We start from the raw sequence: 18,464 nt of genomic DNA on the forward strand, positions 1-18,464 counted from the left end.
TGTCACACAAGATGTTTGTGACTGTGTGACTGATGAACTCAACGCATCAAGTGCAGAAGTTCAAGGTTAAAAGTGTTGTATTATGGAAAGAACACTATATCTCTTTTAAGGAATATTTCAGAATATTGATTTACAAAGCAACCTCTTATTGTAAAGACTCTTTCTGCAGGGTTCAAAAGAAAGTGAAAAATATGAAGTTGCTTTTAAAATTATCTTAATTAACTGTTTCCAGAGAGCCTAGATTTATGTCTGGACCAACCTGAACCACTCCTTTGGAATTTATTAAGTTCATTAAAAATATATGCCTCACCTTAATGAGCACCAATCAGCCAGGCCCTGTGCTAGGCAATTTGTATACATTATCTCTAATCTAGTATGATAAGCTTCAACTGACAACTACCTGTTTAGAATTCCTATTTATCTGTATAAATTGTTAAAACAAATGTTTCCGAGTTTACATTTTAATTTAATTTTCAAAAAATCCAAATTTTTGAAATGAATGGTCTTACTTTCTCAGATAGTCTCTATTAATAAATATTCTGTTAACAAATAGGATTACTTCAGTATATTTTTCGAATTCACAAATTTGTACTTTTGCGAATACACAGCTATCTTGTGAGTAGAGCAAAGTAATATTTAATATGTTTGCTCTATAGTTCAATTCTAAATTCTAAATATAAACTAACAGAAACAAACATCAAAAAGGGACAGAGTTTATAAGCTTTAATGATCACTATCTTCTTTATCTTATCTACCTTCTTTAATAACTTACTCAGTGTCTAATAACTATTCAATATTCAGTGAATGTTTTCTAATTTGTTGACTTTAATGATATGTAAGAAACTTGGGATAGTGATACAGTAATTGCTCTGAAATCAGAATAATTTGTTAAAATTTAACTCGTAAAACTGTGTAATTCAAAATTACATAGGCTATGAAATATGTGCTGCTAGATACAGGCGGAGTTTTATATACAAAGGGCTTGAATTAATATCTTTTTCAGTTCCCACCCCATGGAAGCTTCAAAATGCTTTCCTCAAATATTAGTATTTCCAGAAGTGTGACATTCCAATGTATGAAGCAACACGGTCATAAATAATAACAAAACAATTCTTCTAATCTATAGAAATATGTGTAAATTTACTACATATTTTGATGTTCATTACTGTCAAGATAATTTTATAATAAGCAAAATAGTAATAAACATTCATATTCTAAATGCAATAGTTTTTATTAAGAAAAGAAGGCATGAAATAGCTATTTTCTCAAGCATATCAACTTATTTTTCTCTTCAAGATGTTATGTTAACCCTTACCTTGACTAATTTCTGAGATTTTAGGATCAAACAATGTAATGAATACGTTTGCAGAGCATGACTTGTGACACAGCTAAAAATAATTTAAAATTATTAATTAAAGCTCACTATTATTTGTGGACATATTAAACTATGTCATTGATTTCAACCACAACTTATTTTTACTTCCAAGTTTTCTAAAGGGGCACCAACAAAAAACTTGATTTTGGTTCTCGAACTTTTCATCAAAAGAGAAATTTTCAGCAAATCTAAACTCAAGATAGGTATTTCACCAAAGTTTTATGGATGTCCTCTCTAAGAGCGTTTACACACTCACACTCAATATACTATCAGGTGGACAATAATAGAACTTCATGATGTGCTCTGGTGAATGTAGACTTATTATATTTTGTTTGTTTTAACATCTGCCCTGTTTCCTGACTTGTACTATTTTTATTTTAATTGGTTTGCTGATTCAAACTTGCTATTGTTGGCCTTGCTGATGTTAAGAAACATTTCAAGAGGGATGTAAAAAGAGAGGGAAAAATACTGTGTTTTGTTAATTTGGCTCCAGCTGATTTTATACCTGGAAGCAGGAGGGCTAATGTTTTTTTGGTATGGTTAATTAAATCCTGTGCTGATGGCTTCTCTTCTAGGTATTAAGTCACCCACCTTGTTAGCAGATCCTCTGGTCCAGTAGGGTTGGATTTACCATTGGGGAATAATTCTTAAAATGTTTACCTTGTGTTCAGGTAATTGATTGAGGGCAGGATGATGGTCTGTGTGCATTTGACCAGAGAATTAATTGTGAGATATGTAAAGATGATTCGTATGGGGTCTCCCTCTGCTTTGTTTTAAAAACAAGATGATAGGCAAGTAATTGGCACAGACAGGAACCTCCCCTTTCTGTCTCTTAGAACTCTTTTCCACGAGAAACAAAAATTCTACCGCATTTTGTTTTCCTAATGCTTCTTGGATTCTCACCAGCAGGTTTTACAGTCTGTTGCCTGCCTCTCAGATTAGAAGAATGCTCGCATATTTTAACGGTTTCCTAGGATTCAAACAGCCTTTAATTAACAGAAAATTGATGTTTTGGAATGTTACCAAAATATGGGAGATGGAACACTGTGGTGGGCTTCTGACCTTCAAGCCTCTGAGTGCAGTGAAATTCTTCTATAAGGGGGCAAAATTCTGAGCTGTTGCAAACAGTTAGTTGCCTACTGGTATGCAAAGAGGGTGTCTTTGTTGGCATAATAGTCTCACTGCCTGCTCATCGGTGAATTTCTGAAGTCCACCTACTCATGACTGGGAAGGAGGCAGGTAGCCCTTGAATGCTTAAAGCCATAGGAGTGCTGAATAGCTCAGAGATTGCTCAATTTGTAGCTGGGTTCACTTGTTTTAATCCTCCAGTTGCCAGGGCAGTAAGGTACGGCTGCCTGTGTTTGCAGTTAAGTTTCTTTTTTGTGCCAGGTTCATGTCATCTACTGCCGGAGTTTTGGATGTGATGGAAAAGAGCAGTTCTGTAAAGTAATCACTCAGACTAGATGCACATTCTGAGCAGGAGTTAGTTTGCAAAGAGGGATGGGAGGTGTAATGGAGGGGTTTCCCTTTTGAATTGAGGGATTTTGGTGACAGACTTGTAACTGACCTAAGCCAGGGCTATAGGCAGGAAAAGGATAGATTGGGTAGTATGAATTGTTTCAAATGTTAACTGTTACTTACATAACCAGATAGTTATAATCCAAGGAGGAAAACGGAGCAGCTCAACCAGTTTCCTCTGCCTAATGGCAAATCTGCTATCGGCCAGTTCCCAGTTGAGGTCAGTACGCTCCATGCCTTGTTTTTTCCACTGACCCACAAAGCTGGCCTTCAGTCTCAAAAGAGACCTTGGTTGTTTTTTTTGTTTGTTTGTTTTCTTTTCTTTTTCTTTCTTTTCCATTTTTTTTTTTTTTTAATGTATCAATGTCCCTGATTGCTCCCTTTGCTCTCCTCTCTGCAGGTGGTACATGCCAGAGCCCTGCTCTCCCAGCCCTGGTCCGTCCACCAGCCCCTCCTTTGCAACCATCGCTGGATATTAAACCATTTCTTCCTTTTCCTCTTGACACTGCGGCTGCAGTCAACCTCTTCCCCAATTTTAATGCGGTAAGTCCTACTGTCAAATTTGCATATACCAGAGTGGTAAGTACTGGAAAACTTTCAAGGCCAGGGGTGAGTTGGTCACTACTTCTGTTTTGCTATGTTGTTTATCCTGTGGTTGTCTGAAGCCCAAGGCTAGGTTAGTTGCCTGCCTGGTTATGTAAAGTCCGCCCCCCCGGGAGCCAGGCTCCTTCAAGGGAAAATGAAAAGAGATTCAATCAATTGGGTTGATTATGAGTCCTTGTCTCTCCTTTACTGTCTTTCTGAGTAACATTAACAATTTCGTTATCTTGTTGGAGTATATCTAAATTGAAATTTAATGAATTTGTTAGAACATTATAATTCAAGTAAATGTCTAAAACTTAAACATGTGTTTCTTCTGTCTGGGCCCTCTAATTTTAAAATCTGTTATATTTTTTTTTTTCTAATTTAATAAAGAGGACCCTGATAGTCACAATGGTGATACATTCCATGCTTAGAGTACGTTTTTTCCTTCTTAACTTAAAACAGCATTTGGTAGCAAGAGTTTTCCTCTTAATTTTTTTCTTCCCTGCTCAGCCAGTTACTCTGGTTAAGTCTTTCTGAAATTTCCTTGTTTGTGGGGGGAGTGCGGGGGGCGGGGCGGTGCTTTGTCAACAGCTTTTTCAACACAAGTTGAATTACTTACTTGCTTCTATTTTCACTCCTAAGTATATCTTTATAAGTTGGCAAATTCCTCTTATTCATCATCTTTTTTGTGTGAGTGAGCATATTCTTAGGATGGAAATAGAAATAAGAGTTGAAAAGGTTAGAACCCAGTAAGAGATTTTTTTTCTAATACTTTGTGATTCAGCTTTCAGCAGTTGTTATAATGCAGGTCTCAACTTATCAATGACAAGACATGTCAACACAACCAAAGCAAAGAGGATTAAGATGGGAGGTCATTTAATGTCTAGTGATCTAAATAATACAGATTTCTTGTTACAATATCTTGCCCCAATGACAGATTAAAAAACAAAAAATTTTGCCCCAAATCAGATCATTCTCCTTCAGAAGACAGTAGTGGATCTTATTTTCTTTAATAAAAGTTTGTCACGGGGACTTTGGACATGCCAGTGAGATAGTACACTTATGTGCTAGTCCTCACTAAAGGGCAAGGGACAATCATAATGATTGCTTCGATTTTTGTGGGGCTGAGGGAGTGTCCATAGGCATCTTATTTTGAAATCGATGGAGCATAAATTGAACATTATGAAGACATCACATTTCCAAAGTAGAGGTTTCTAATCCTGGGCATTTCAATGAAAGTAGAGGACAAATTGCTCATATTCCCTGATTTGTAAATGACCACACTGAAGTCCCTTGGGTTCCCTGTCTCCGAGCTTCTTGTCTGCTCTTCTGTTAAGTGCCTTCCTGGCACAGTCTTGCTTTCCAGACCCCCAGGGATGATCCATCAAGATGCTTTACCTGTCCTCTGAGACCACTTGGCATCCTGTCACTCAGGTCTCATGTCAGCTTTAGAGAACGTGAAGTAAAATTCCTGGAAAGCTGTAAAAGGCTGGGTTTAAAACTTTTGATTTGCCCTTTGGGAAACATTGAAAGCAAAATGATTAAGTTGATTAGTATTGTTTGTCATAAAACAAAGATGAGCGATAGGCTGAGTTATATGACACTGAGCAAATCTCTTTACCCTCTTCGTTACAGTTTCCGACTTCCTCTTTAAAATAAGGAGAGTGGATCTGACAATCTCTTCTTTTAGGGGTTCTATTATTAAAACTTTTGAGCTTTTGTAGGCAAAGGCAGCATTGTATGCTTGTCAAGCTGGATTCTAGCTGGACTGACTTGGTTCAAATCTCAGAGCCGCTACTCACCATCACTATGACCTTGGGTAAATCACACAACCCTCATGTATCTCAATATCTTTATCTGAAAAATGGAGCTAATATGTAACCTATTTTGTAGGTGTATGATACTTATGTGGATTAAATCATTTAGAATAGGGCTCAACATAAAATAAGCGCTATTTGAGTGATAACTATTATGTTCATAGACTATAAACCCTTCTTATTTTCAATGGGGCAGTTCATCGACTGATTGCAAAAGTTTGATTTGATTTTTTTTTCCTGTGATGGATTTTGCTTGTGCTAGTATTTGTTCAATTTAAACCAAGAAACTCTCTGTTACTACACCTATTGGTTATTTCCTTCCAGTGCTAGTCCAGTGCATCCATGGATGAAGACACTCCTTGCTTCCAACTGAGGGGAGTGTTTGCAAAGACCATACTTAGATGTCTTTGGACTCAGAATTAGGACATAGAGCATCTCTCTAAGTAAAAACCTGAGTTCTTGATGTTGTAGCAGGTACAAATCTCAATCCACAAATTCAGGGTATATGGAATATAATTTTTTATTGTTGCGAGTTTATTTTATTTCTAGTTCAAGAGCTCATTCTATCAGACTGGAGAGAAATGCAATTTAATTTTGTGCTAAGGTTCAGGAATCTAAAGGTTATCCATCCAGCTTTTGGTAGGAGAATTCCTGTGGTCATCAAGTTATTTATCCACGTAAGCACTCATCGATGGTCAGCACCTGGTTAGCGTGCCCGTCAGGCCATCAGCTATCAGATTTGAGCATATAAACTTTGTGAGACTGTCTGTGGTCCCTCATGCCTAGATTACTATACCACCTTAATATACAATCCTTAATATAAGGATTTAGGTGCTTCTTTGCCAAGGAAATGGTGAACCTTTCTGCCACCCAACAGCCTTCCCTCATCTGACCTTTTTGAAACAAAAGACTGTCTGCCTATTATATTCCTCCTCTGAGTTTATGAGTATGGAATCATCTCTCTATTTGGGGTAGAGTGAAGCACAGTGGTGAAGGAAATTTTAAAAAATGTATATATGTAAAATAAAATATATGAAAACATAAGTGGATATCTCTAATTATTTTTCTTCCACAGGATCATAAACCATTGGGTTTGGATGTGAGTCAGGAAGAATAATAAAACATCTGTAAACATAAGTACAGTTAGGGGAAAAGGAAAACAGATGTAAGATCTGGGCTGGGATATTGATATAAAAGAGGATATTTGATAAAACCATTAGGATCTCTTAGTCTACCCAAAGCCAGTTTTTTAGAAATAGCAGTAAAGCTGTTCTCTTGACCTAAAGGTATTGTGTCACTCATGTTCCAGTAGCTTTCAGACAAGAGACATGAATTTCTCATGTACTCCCAGGCTGTTCCTAAATCTCTTAAGATGTTGGAGTCTTAGTGCTGAGGACCATTCTGGTCCCAGTGATCTCATTCTGAGAATGCATTTCTTGAAAGGAACCAATCCTAGAAGTAAGTAGAGGATGTTTAGGCAAGAAATGTTAGGGAATGGTGTGAACTCAGTCCATTTAGATAACTGCTTTTTTATGAAGCATCTATTATGTGGGAGGAATTATGATAACAAAGTTATGTTATTACCTCTGCCATGAAATAATTCCATCTATAAAGGAGAAGTTGGACAAATAAATACAAATTTGTAAATATGAGTGCTTTTATAGAGAAATATGTATATAGGATTGAATGGCAGTTTGGGGACAGTCGTGGAAGGCTGTGTGTGGTTGTCTTAGTGAGGGCGTGGTAAGAAAAACAGGAACTACTTTAGGCATGCAAACAGGAAAGGACTTAATATAAGGATTTAGGTGCTTGCAAAACCTTTGGCGGTGCTGGCAAACAAAGGTCAGGGAAGGCTCTTTCTGGCTCTCAGTTTTTCTGTGTGCGTTCATGGAGTCAGGAAGTTGCAGAAACACAGGACACCCAGTAATCCCATGAAATACCACTCCTTAGTGGAATCTAAGCTTGAGCACTGCTGGCAGAGATGCATGGTCACATAAACCTCAGGCTTCCCATCTTTGTGATGGAAGAGAGAACACAGGAGAGGGGAAGCAGTGCTGAATATTGCCAGCAGAAGACTTGACATGATGGCATAAGAAAAACCTGAACAAGTCTGCAATCACGAGCAAGAGGCTAAATCCATTGACACTCCAGTGTCCTGTCCTATAAAATAAGAATGACTAAATATCTCTCAGTTTTGTTATTCGAGGGGCGACTGAGTTTTAAAGTGCTGGAGACTGAAGCCGAGAATGGGCTTGAGTAAGACCTTGGAATGTTGTTTAGAAGGGGAGCTAATTATTCAAAAATGGCTATACTCCTTTACAATTTCTCTCCGGGGTCTCATGGCTTCCCTTTCGTCTTTCATTTCTCTAACTACCTTTTTCTTCATATTCTGATCCGTAGTTATGATAATGACAAACCTTCAAAATGTTGTTGGAAAGTTACAGCTTTTGGGGAATGTGTTCACGGACAGACTGTGAACCTGATTCCGTGCTCCCCTCCCATGGCTGTGTTTCCTGTGGGCATAAAGGTTTAATGGATAAACTGACCTAATGTACCAGCATAACTCAATACTCAATAAGTATTGAGCCTGCCCTTCCGGGAGACGCACAAAAAAAAGTAAGGAGGTTGCACAGACAATAGAGAGGCAGAAAAGTGGGCAAATACAGACTATTTTGCTTTCAGTTGGCTTTGGCTAATATTCTTCAACATTAAAAAAGTAAATTAGCATAGAATTTTGACTCTGTGCTGCTTCTCTGTATAATAAGATTTCATTATCGAAGAGGGAGCTACGGGCAAAGGGATGGGGAAAGAGAAAGACTAAGAAAGAAAAAGCTTGAATCGTAGCATGTGACTCTAGTTCTTGTTTCTCAAAAACACCAGTTTTCCTAGAAGCCTGAGTGTGGCTTAGTTTGGGTTTGAGTTTAAAAGTTTTATCAGCTGGATGGCAGGAAAGTGAAATTTATGTGAGTCGTAGCAGTGCTTCTTATACTCTGGGGTGCAGGTGAATCAGAAGAGGCTCATGCTGAAGGGCAGATTCTGATTCAGTAGTTCGGGTGGGGCCTGAGATTTTGAACATATGTGGGTGGAGGGAGGGGAAGCCAAAAGAATGATTAAATACATTAGACTCCATCAAAAGCATCAGTTATAAGGACAGCATTAATCAATATAATGGAGAGTATGAGGAAGAAGAGGTAACTAATCTTACTCCATGATTCACTCATTGGGCATTTTTTAAGCACTAACTATGTGCTTGACACTATGGCAGACACCAGAAATACAGAAACAAGAAGGAGGAGAAGAAGAAGGAGGAGAGAAAGACAGGAAGGAGGAGAAGGAAATGGGGGTGAAAGAGGAATGGTTCTTGTATTTATGGTGTTGGCATAGTTGATTATTCACTCCTTTAAATTCTCTTCTGTCAGCCACTGGAAAAACATTCAGATGTTAAACACAACATTAGACAATAAGCCCTGTGCAAGCGGGAACCTTATCTGTATAGTTTGCTTCATTTATTTAAAAAATGGGGTGGAGTAGGTAAATTATTTCATAAAGGACACTGTAATTAAATGCTTAAATAAACTACTTTGATAGTAAATACTACCTGAGTCCAAAGAAAGGAGAGGCCGCATGCAGGTAACTAATGTAAGCTCTATGGTAAAAGTTAAGATTTGATTTGGGAGCCGATATCAGCTGTTATCATATATCATATTTATCTTGTTTGTTAAGGTAATCATAATATAGAGCCTGAAACATCTCAAAGACTCAGCATTACATTTGTTTAGTGAATGAGTGGACAATGGATGGATACAGAAAGAGAGAGAGAGAGAGAGAGAGAGAGCGCGAGCGAGCGTGAGAGAGAAGAAAAATTCACAACAGATAATTCATAGAAGAGAAATAGCTATTAAAGTTGTACCATGAGAAACATAATTGATGGAAATGTCTCAATAAAAACAAATTTAAGTACTCACTGGTTTTATATATTAGATTATTTACATCTAACCAGAATTATTAATTTAAGCAATTATTAGGAAACATAAGCAAGCATAGCATCGAGCCATCCCCTTAATTTGCAGCCGTAATTTTATGTTGGCTCATGTATTTACTTACTCTGGTTATATAAGAGAACAGCGATGTAAAAATCCCAGTGTTTGTCTATAGAATATACTTTAAAATCTATCCTTCATAATATTCATCAACTATTTCATGTGAGCCCAGAAGGGCTGTCGCTATAAAATATTGGTGAGGTACTTCAGAACTCTAAAAGGACAGCATTAATGTGCTTATTAGCATAAAGAAGTTATTCTACAACTATAGCTTAAATTTGCATTCATAATACTATAGGTGAATTACAAAAAAAAAAATAGAACCCAAAATAGGCAAATTTCAAATTCAAATTTTTGTTATCTGGATAGATATCCTTCAGGACCTTTATTTTCTCTATCTTTAAAATGGAAATGCTGTCATATTTATTTTCACACTATGTCTCCTTTCCTTTCAAAAATTGTTCTTGACAATTGCTCTCATCTGTGGCTCTGTATTTTGTTACCTGCTCCAGGTATGGAGATGCCTCCTATCCTCAGCTTGGTGGAGTTACAGAAACAGTGGCTAAACACAATTCCGTTTGTTTGGTTCAAAGAGATATTAATTAAACTCAGTTTACACATCAATAACTGCTCTTACTAAGTTTTTACAACTGCTGCTGTCACTAAAATAGGTAGGCAGCCAAGTTGAAATTATGGGTAGAAAAATAAGCCTGTCTTTCTTCGTCACAACTGGTTGAGGGTATGGAAATTTTTCAGGTGAAAAATGCCATAGTAAATATGGTATCGATTGCTAAGTTCTTTGTCCTTTGAAAATAGATGTAGCAGATTGCTAGCAAGTTCTGTGCACTGAGTGTGTCATATTTACAGAGCGAAAGCCTCTTCAGAAACATCTGCTTATGAAGTCTCCTTTCATTATATGTTTTCACACTGAAACAAATATAAGCATGTTTGCTGAGCCCTACAGCGTCCTGTAAAACCAAAAGTTTATGAAAGTCACACCTTCTTATAATGACCCCCTCAAACACAAAATAACTTAAATATAGAATATCTAGGCTTGAAAGTAAAAGGCTAAACAAATGTACATACATGAATATCTTTCCGTTTAAAAACTTGTTTATTCTTTGAAAAGGTAACACATTTTCCTGTGATTCAAATCTAAAGAGAACAAAAAAGTTTTCCTGTTCTTCCCTTGCCACTCAGTTCTCTCTTAACTGACAATCAGTGTGGTAATTTGCTTTTCTGTCTATCTTTCCAGAGATATTTTGATGCGTGAATATCTTCTTCTCACTGAAGAATGAGGAATAATACACATTTTATACATTCATTTTCCTTTATCGGTCAATCTAATCATAATGAGCTGAAGCTTTGCTCTTGCAAAGAATATGTTTGACATATTTCCTAGTCTGACTTTCTTACTATGATTCTGGGATTCTGGGTGAATAAGGGGACTGAATTAGAAACTATCTGTCTAAGCTCATACTTCATTTTGTGATCCAGCAACTCTTTTCAAGATCCTTCTTCACACTTAGATATAGACATTTTAGAAATGAAAAACACTTTTTAAAGTTAATTTATGTCTACTTCAACTCCCTTACTTCAAGGCTAAGCCTACAATGATCGAGAGATTTCCAGTTTCATGTCTAGTAAGTACAGAACTAAAACTGAGACTTCTGACTTCTGACTTCCGTTTCTCATGAGGAGCGAATCATTGAACCATAGTGTTAAGGGTTGAATTATGTCCCCCCAAAACTCGTATTTCACAGTGCCTTAGACTGTGACCTTTGGAAATAGGGTCATTGAAGTTATAGTTAAGATGAGATCATTGGAGTGAATCGTATGACTGATATACTTATAAAAAGGGGAAGTTGAGACAGAGACAGGCATAGGGGAAAGATAGTGTAAAGACACAGGTTGAACATTGTCTACAAGCCAAGAAGAGAGGCCAGAACTGATCCCTTCCTCACAGCCCTCAGAAGGAACCAACCAACACTTTAATTTTGGACTTTTAGCCTCCAGAACTCTGAGAAAATAAATTTCTGTTGTTTAAGCCACTCACTTTGTGGTACTATGTTATGGCTGCCCTAACAAGACAAGGTTGTTAAAACCATCTGATCTACCTGCCTACACTTGCTAGACTCTACAGTGTTCCAGACAACTTGCAATTCAGCTTTTTACTTATCTTTAGTGATGGCAAATAAGCCAGCCCTTAGGGGAGAGAGACTCTGCACTCTAGGTCGACCACACAATAAAGAAGTTCTATATTTGAAGCCACTGCAGGATACCTGTAACCACTATAAACCAAGGAAGAAGATAATGCACAATATATTCATTTTTTATAAAAAATATTTATTAATCATAAGCGAGGTGACAAGGGCTAGAAAGGAAGGCAATTTTACACTCACTATTTATAAAAATCTCATTTCATAAGAGCCTTGCATGTTTTAGGTATTATCTGAACAATATCAATAAGGAAACTTATGGGTGAGAGAGAAAATAATTGGCCTCAAATCACAGAAATGGTGAGTCACTGAATTATGGCTAGATTTAGATTCAGTGATCCAAGTCCAGTGTAATTTTTTCTAAACATAGGTAGCTGATTTCCTGCTGCAAACAGTTATAGTTTTTCTAATCAGCTGTGGGAGTCTTAGTATACTGTAATAGCTAATTAAATAATCTGTAATTCCCTAGAAGACTTAACTCCAAGAAAGCATGCTATTTCTTGAATAATATCTTGGCTGCGATTGGACAGTTATAAAAAAGAATCTGGAGCATCAATGGACCGTGCATTGTGTCACATTCAGGAACATTTATGTTGTATGTGGACAGTCATTATTAGGGGAATAAATAACTTTAAGTGGCAGTAAATTTAAAAAAAAAAAATCCATTTCTATCCCAGTAACGATTTAGGCTTTTTAAGACTCAAGACCCATTTGCACACATAAGATAAAAAATATTAAACTTAGAATCTTAAAAGTTCTAATTCCATGATTAATACTCTATCTATGGCAAAACTCTGAATCCATACCTCCTCATCTGTGAAACTAGAACTAATCATTGACCTCGTATGAGTGTCTAAAGGTGCTAAAGATCGAAAGTGCTACAGAAATAGTAGGCATTAAAGAGGTCTAGTAAATCATTGTCTCTGGTTTGGGGAGCCTAATGAGCGTGTTTTCACAACCTCTCCAAGTTGATTTTTTTTTCTTTTTGCCCCTTAAATGTTGAGAGTCTCTGCATTCCACCCCGAGGCCAAAATTGGCAGGAAAATCCATTTTCACAGCTAAGTATAACCTCAGAGGATCTTTGGTAGAAAGTTGCCTTTTCTACACTTCCCCCTCAATGCAAATGTAAAGAACGATATTAATGCTCTTTCTCACTAGTCTTAGTCAAAGGAATGAGAACTTTTTGCCAGCAGGACTATTTTATTTCTCAAAGTGTGGTTCATAGATCCTTACTTATCCAAGAACTGTTTACAGGTCTGCAGTGAGATAAGAACAGAACTTGAGAGTGAGCAGCATTTAGACATTTTTATAACTTAAGAGAACAATTTTACATCTGTTGAAGCTAAGAAAGAATGTGGCTTATATTTGGTATGTCTTTTCCATTCTCTTTTTTCTGGTAATTCATCTTTATTATATTTTATAAAAGTATCAGCCTGTGACTGATGGAGGAGTGCTGGTCCTTCAGCCAAGGGAGTTGAGAAGCATTACTCTGTTAAAGATTTCAGAGTTTCGTGTATACTTCAAAAGTGGAGGAGACTTTGAAGCGGTTATTTAGGTAATTCGTACGCTGTATGGTTGAGAAAGCCGCAAATACATTTTGATTCAAATTCTTTTAGCTCTATCCAATTTCCCTTATCTTGCTGAGGTGTGGCAAAGGCAAATGGCTCTCTCTGAAACTAATAAATCAAGACAGTAGTAAAATCAAAAGGAAGATCATTTGCATTTTGCTTCTCTCTGAAGCATAACCCCTTATGCCACATTTTATCTAGAGTTTGAGCAAATAATAAAGTGATAAAATTAGTAGTTATTTCTTGAGCTTCCTTGTTTGAACACTTTAGAATGGAATTTAATTCAAGGACCTTGCTGAGGTAATTTAACAAACTAAAGAAAATTGAAAAATTTAGGTGACTATATATGGGGATAAGAAACATTGTTTTGATTTCTAATCCAAATTATTTTTAATAGAAACTAGAATAAATGATACTAGTACAATAGATTGGAGATATTGTAAAAGAAGTTTCTTCAAGGAAATCACACAAAAGAATAATTGGTTTTACCAAAACATCCTTGTGCTCTTTCGAACATCTGTGCATACTTTCTGTTTTAGCGTTTCTGTGACTTTTGTTACCTAGTACATTGAAAAACACCTATCTCTGGTTTCCTAAGAACTTGTGGTAGGAAAGAGAAGCAAGAGAAGTAACGAGCATTTTCTAGCACTTTCTACATATGTAGAATTTATGTACTCGGATGGTGCTGGTGTATAATGGTCTAAGTGGGAAGACTGCCCTCCACCTTCTTTTCTCCAGATAATCCTGCTTGTCTTTTAAAGGAGGGGAAAAAAAGTTCAGAAAATACTAATTTGATTTTCAGAATCAGCTTAATTATCTCAGACTATCTATAAGGTCTTATTGACATACTTTGGATTGGAGCCCCTGGTTTGGAATAAGGAAGAGAAATAAGGTAGAATGATTTTAAGCTTAGAGTTTGTTTTTAATTCTTCTTAACTAAAATCATAATAAAAATTTAGAAATTTAAAGAAAAATATATATGCATATGCGTATGTATATGTATATATACATGCATGTGTGTATGCTTCCTACTGTGGATTATGGTTTAAAATATTGACCCCACATATGTAGACAAACCCTTGCATATGTATGTTAAGAGGCTTAATTTAAGATGATTATTGCAGCACTGTTTTTATTAGCAAAAAAAGGAAAAAAAACTACATAAAAACCGATATGATTATTAATGGGGAAATGGATATATAAATTGAGATCTATTTGTGAAATGTACCTTAAGAGGTATTTGAAATGAAATAACTTTTTTACATGGAAATATCATAAAATCATAATGTTGGGTAGGTAGGAAGCAGTTTCAGAATATATACAGAATTTTAGAAAATATGTGTGCATATGTGTTTTAAAATTACATGGCAGTGAGAGAGAGAGATAGGTGGATCAAGATTGAATCACAGCATCTAACAACATGGACTGGAAGAACACACATCAAATCCTTATTTGCAATGTTTCTAAGGAGTGAGAGACAACAGGACTGGAGTGGGGAACAAAGGAGACTTCAGCATATCTGTAGTGTTCAAGTTTTGCTATTTAAAAAGGAAATATCTACAACAAAATTAAAGAGTTGTTTTAATCTAGGTATTCAGTACATGATTATTTATAATAGTCTATCTACTATATGTATCAAAAAATATCAAATGTTATAAGTTATGTATATCTTCAGCAAAATACTTAATTGCAACATGTACTACCTATAATATGTTACTAGTTAAGAGCCTGGATGATACTGACACTTAGATATGCCAGTTTCAGATACTAGTTTGTATTTTCCGGTCAACATGAGCTCAGCTCTAAGATTTCCGTGACACACTGATGATTTGGCTTGCTCAAAGGCCTTCTAGTAGAACTATTTAGATTAATATTCAAGTAGAAAGGTTAATGAATGTATTCTTGTAACCTTCCATTATTTTAGATGACATTGCAAAGGTAATCAGAAGATGTGTTGACCAAGCTTGGCAACTTACTCCTAAAATCCAATTCAAATTTACTTATTAAAAACATTATCACTTAAATACTTGCACATTCACTGAAAGTCAAAGAGGTTAGTAAAATTTCTGGGTTTTTTATTAATATCAATTGTAATGGAATTCGAGATGACACTCTAGCTTACATCAAGTTTCATAGTATAGTAGGGACGATGTTTTAGAGTCTCAGAGAAATGATATCACTGTTCAGACACTGCCTTTGAATAATTTTTCAGAAGTGGTCAACTTCATTTATACTTCTTTAAAACAAGCTGATCCAGCAAGTAAAAATGTCAAGTTGATACTTAATTTTCTGTTGAATGCTCTCTGTATTTTTAAAGGAAGTGCTGTATGTTGTAGATAACCACTGGGTTCTGTGTAGCAGGAAAATTTTTATTTTGAAAGCAAGGATACTGAACCCACTATAATGTATGTCATGGAACTCCTGAATGAGGTTAAACAGCCCAATTTCAATTTGAAGTTAGTTGACCAGATTTGTCTATACATTCAACTTACTATATAAATACCATTATTTTAAATAGTTTTAATAATAACTTGTAAGAACCTCTCCCCATCACCAAAAAAAAAAAAAAAAATCAGACTGCTTTGCTTTGTAACCCAAACAGAATCGTAGAACCATTTCTGCCACACAATAGAATTTAGTGATCATAGATTATACTATGTGGTACATCTGATGAATATCTTCAATTTTAGTGAATGAAAATAACATGAGCCAGAACATAAATGAGATAATAGTTTATAGGACTTAGCCACAGAATTCCTCTTCAGTTTTTTCTTTTTTAAAAAATTTAAATTTTTAAGATAACAGTAAGAGCCTGAGAAACATCTGGGAATAATAAAAATGCGAAAGCTAACACACGTTGATAAACTTCTAGTCGATTGACCCATTCTTTGCATGACGGCTTTTACTCTATTCAAAGCCAAATGCACTCTTCTCAGCAACTGTTAGTAAGTCCAAAATGAGGGGGAAAAACTCAATGCCTTGTGTTACACTAGCTGATTTCCAACTTCATTGCGTTTTTGGGATCTGTGAGAGAACACGCAGAATTGGAGAGCCCATGTCGCTCTCAGAAATTCCCTTGAAAGTGTGATATGCTGTTTATGTTATCCTAAATAGTATATCCTTTGCAGATGCCTGTGAGCCGTTTGGGGGAATTTTTTAAAATTCATGTTTTAAAGACTCTCATGCCTAATAAAGAAACATAAATGAATGTAGCCATTTCTTTCTCATCTGTGTATTGGGCTGCCTGTTTTCAACTGGTTAAGAAGGCCCATACAGTAGTGGCCAGGAGCAAAGCTTTACCCTTTATAGAACCAAGAAAACCTTGAAGAATAAAGAGACAGCGCAGGAGCAAAGAAAAATGTTCCAAGTTGAGTTTTGGCTCCTGAAATCATTTCGGAGATTTAAAGTTGACAAAACCTAAATTTTTATATTTAATATACAATTCCATAGGTTTTTGGAGATGTTGATTCCATATATAATTCCTATCCATATTCTGCTCTTGTTTTGGCCACATTTCCCCTACTTTCGGATTTTGAAATACTTGCACTCCAGGATATTTCCTTTCTCATCACATCTTTGGATCTTTTTGCCAACTTCAATATTTGACTGTGAATATGGTAATTAGCTCTGTATTCACTATTTGATCCCATATTTAGTACATTGGCCTGCTTCGATGGAGATGTTTTCTTTCTTTATATGGATGTTTTGGCTGATTGGTAGCCATTTTCTTAGCTGCCATTTGTGACTTGTATTTTTGAGTAGGTGAAGTGGAAGAATAAATAGTTCTAGATTTCTCTCATGTCCTGATCATATCTGCATATTTTTTCCTTATTTTTTTAAGAATGACATAAACAAAAATTTTATGGATGTGAAATGCTCTAAAAAACACCTATTATAATAAAAAGCTATGTTTTACTTATACCTTTAAAAAATATTTTTCATTGGAATATTGTTGTTTAAAAAAGACCTGACCTAAGGAATTCTGCTGTTAAAATCATTAATGTATGTTTCATAATTGTGAGATTTCCTCCCATAAATTTTGGCTCTTGATAATGTACGTGTTAAGTAGAAATTCATTTTAGGAAATAAAAGAAACATTTTTAAACATATAAATGTGTTTATTAGCTTGATTGCTAGCAGATAATATTGAACTAAAAATTATGTGAACACATAGAAAATGGATATAAACTAAAAACTTTGACAATAGCTAGTCATTTAGTTGAACTGATAGGTATTTAAGACATAAGGGTTCCATTGTTAACTTATAAAATATAAAATATCTACATTAATGCCATCAAAATGAGCATTATTTGTTAGATTCAACATATTTCCTAGTACCCTTCAAGAGTATGATAACTTCCTATTTCTCTCCCACCTTTTACTCATTTATTAATTCAATAAATACTCAGTTACTGTAGAAGTTCTAGTCACGGGAAATAAAACAATGACCAAGATCCATTCCTTTCCTTCAAGGAACTTAGGATCTTGATCCAGGAAATTTGAATAAATTTTGTTTTAATTCATGAATCAATAAGCATTTTTTTATTATGTGACTAAGATAGCTCCACACCATACTAGGCATTCTCAGAGTTGAAAATCTCAGACAATTCATAAGTGCTCATAAGATGTTATAGAACAAATGAAGACTGAAACTCATAACTTAGCTGAGGAAGAAGGCACAACAAACCGACACATTTTAATAGTTTAAGTAGTAAATTTGATATTGCTGATTCGACAGATTGCTTCCCTTTAATGAATCGGCTCTTATTTGGACAAAGTCAAAGGATTGGAAAAAATAAATTTATCCTATCCTGTCATTTTTTTAGCTAACTTGCATTTAGGATAAAAGAACTATATTCAATTTTGTGTTCAATATAAATTATATGTGGTCTTTGAGCTATTGAAAATGTTCAGTAAAAGAGATTGGAGCTTTAAATATTTTCTGATTCTGAAGAGTCTCTTTGCCAAGATTTCTCCTTATAGAAACGGAAATTCTCATAAAATGGGTTTCTTTGATTATATCTGCAAAAAAGGACATTTTGTGTCACTTTTGGTAAGATAGCTTTTTGAAGTGGTTGGATGCCCCTTCCTAGCCAAGTCCTACAAATGTCCGTGATGTCAGCTACTAAGTACCTTCTGGGGACATGAGTCCATGATCACCCCCTTCATAATCCTGCAAGAACACAGCATATCCATGTTATCTGATAAACTGCAGGACAAAACACCCTCTGGTGACATCCACATACACTCTTTTTCTTTCAGAACACTCTTTTCATTTGCCTTTTAGCCTTGTCTTGCCATAATTAAGTAGTATATATGCACATACTTTTAAGCTATGAGTA

The 18,464-nt window shown here is 35.6% G+C and overlaps 1 protein-coding gene across 5 annotated transcripts in view; it reads left to right on the forward strand.

Moving 5' to 3' along the window:
- The window catches only part of ZNF385D (zinc finger protein 385D), a 268,358-nt gene that overhangs the window by 61,559 nt on the left and 188,335 nt on the right, over positions 1–18,464 (forward strand). For all 5 annotated transcript variants that reach the window (XM_039836766.1, XM_039836771.1, XM_039836769.1 and 2 more), the window contains exon 2: positions 3,294–3,436. In XM_039836766.1, coding sequence (XP_039692700.1) covers positions 3,294–3,436 — 143 coding nt within the window. The remainder of the gene's footprint in view (positions 1–3,293; positions 3,437–18,464) is intronic.

The sequence above is a fragment of the Pteropus medius genome, unplaced genomic scaffold (genome assembly GCF_902729225.1).
Source record: "Pteropus medius unplaced genomic scaffold, Ma_sr-lr_union100, whole genome shotgun sequence".
NCBI classification, from domain to species: Eukaryota; Metazoa; Chordata; class Mammalia; order Chiroptera; family Pteropodidae; genus Pteropus; species Pteropus medius.